Source organism: Carica papaya, chromosome 3, assembly GCF_054855325.1.
Source record: "Carica papaya isolate Zhongbai chromosome 3, ASM5485532v1, whole genome shotgun sequence".
In the NCBI taxonomy this organism is placed as follows: domain Eukaryota; kingdom Viridiplantae; phylum Streptophyta; class Magnoliopsida; order Brassicales; family Caricaceae; genus Carica; species Carica papaya.
Genome location: NC_142311.1, coordinates 32,586,878 through 32,588,552, shown reverse-complemented (window position 1 = coordinate 32,588,552; position 1,675 = coordinate 32,586,878). Strand labels below are relative to the sequence as shown.

At 43.2% G+C, this 1,675-nt stretch overlaps 1 protein-coding gene across 1 annotated transcript; it reads left to right on the top strand.

Moving 5' to 3' along the window:
- The first annotated feature begins 563 nt into the window (after positions 1-563).
- On the top strand, positions 564-1,145 carry LOC148268578 (uncharacterized). Its single transcript, XM_088216101.1, has 2 exons — positions 564-932; positions 1,011-1,145. The coding sequence occupies exons 1-2, from the start codon at positions 564-566 to the stop codon at positions 1,143-1,145; spliced, it is 504 nt and encodes a 167-aa protein (XP_088072227.1).
- Positions 1,146-1,675: the final 530 nt, after the last annotated feature.

Here is a 1,675-nt window from a genome sequence, read left to right as displayed (position 1 = left end):
AAAGTTTCTAGTGGAGGGACATGAAAAGAGATGTGGTCGAGTATGTGTCAAAGTGTTTGATATGCCAACAAGTGAAAACGGAACATCATAGGCCTGGGGGTTTGTTACAGCCTTTACCCATACCCGAGTGGAAATGGGAACATGTCTCCATGAATTTTGTGACCGGGTTGTCAAGAAAGCACAAGAAGTATGATAGTATTTGGGTAGTAGTTGATCGTCTAACTAAATTTTCCCATTTCTTAGCAATGAAGGTGACTGATTCAGTGGAGCAGCTGGCCAGAGTGTATGTCAAAGAAGTAGTAAGGTTACACGGTATTCCCGTATCGATTGTTTTCAATCAAAATTCTCGATTCACGTTTTGGAGAAGTTTACAATAGGTGTTGGGTACTAAATTGAGTTTTAACACAGCTTTTCACCCACAAACGGATGGGCAGATGGAACGGACAATACAGGTATTGGAGGATATGTTGCGAGCCTATGTCATCGACATGGGGGGAGATTGAGAGGATATATTGCCTTTAATAGAGTTTACATATAATAATAGTTATCATACTAGGATCGGTATGGCTCCTTATGAAGCTCTGTATGGTAGACCCTGTAGGTCGCCAGTGTGTTGGGGGGAAGTAGGGGAGAGACAGTTGTTGGGACCAGAAATGGTGGAGGAAACTACGACTAAAGTGTTGGTGATACGGCAGAATTTACGAGCTGCTCAAAGTAGACAAAAGGGATATGCAGACAATCGCCGAAAAGATTTAAGCTTTGAAATAGGGGATCATGTGTTCCTGAAGGTATCTTCCATGAAGAGTTTGTTGAGGTTTGGGAAGAAAGGGAAGTTAAGTCCTCGTTTCATAGGGCCATTTGAAATTCTGGAGAAGGTGGGGGTGGTTGCGTACCGGGTAGCACTTCCTTCTCGGTATAGTGGGGTTCGCAATGTATTCCACGTATCCCTACTACGGAAATACCACCCGGATAAGTATAAATCGTTACCATTGGAAAAGGACTTGTCTTAGGATGACGAGCCAATCCGGGTTCTCGAGCGTCAAGAAAGGAAGTTGAGGAGTAGGATAATACTCATGGTGAAGATACAATGGAGACATCACGCGAATGAGGACGCAACGTGGGAACGGAAGGATGAGATGAGATGAAATTATCCGCAACTTTTTGGAGGTAAGGTAACAAAATTTGAGGGACCAAATTTTTTTTTTTTGGGAAATATATGTAATAACTGAAAAAAAAAAGAGAAAATTAGTATGTATGTATAGATGTATATGTAGAGTGAGGATTTTAGAGGTGAAACGGCATCGTTTGGTGAAGAGAGAGAGGAAATGGCATTATTTGGAGAAGAGGAGAAAAACGACGTCATTTGAAGGAAACGGCGTTGTTTGGAGAAGTGGAGGGGGAAACGATGTCGTTTGGAGAAGGGGGAGTGGACGGTTGGGATGAGGTGAGATGGACGGGTAAGATGAGAGGCTGGTGGGGTATAAATAGGAGAAGGGAAAGAAAAAAAATAAAAGAAAGAGAGGGAGGTAAGAAAAGAAAGAAAATAGAGAAGAAAGAGATCGGGGGCAAAAAGAGAAGGTGAGAGAGAGAGAGAGAGAGAGAGAGAGAGAGGAGCTGGACTAGAGAGAAACGAGAAGAGAGAGAGAGCAGGAAGGAGGACCGTGACGGTGCGAGC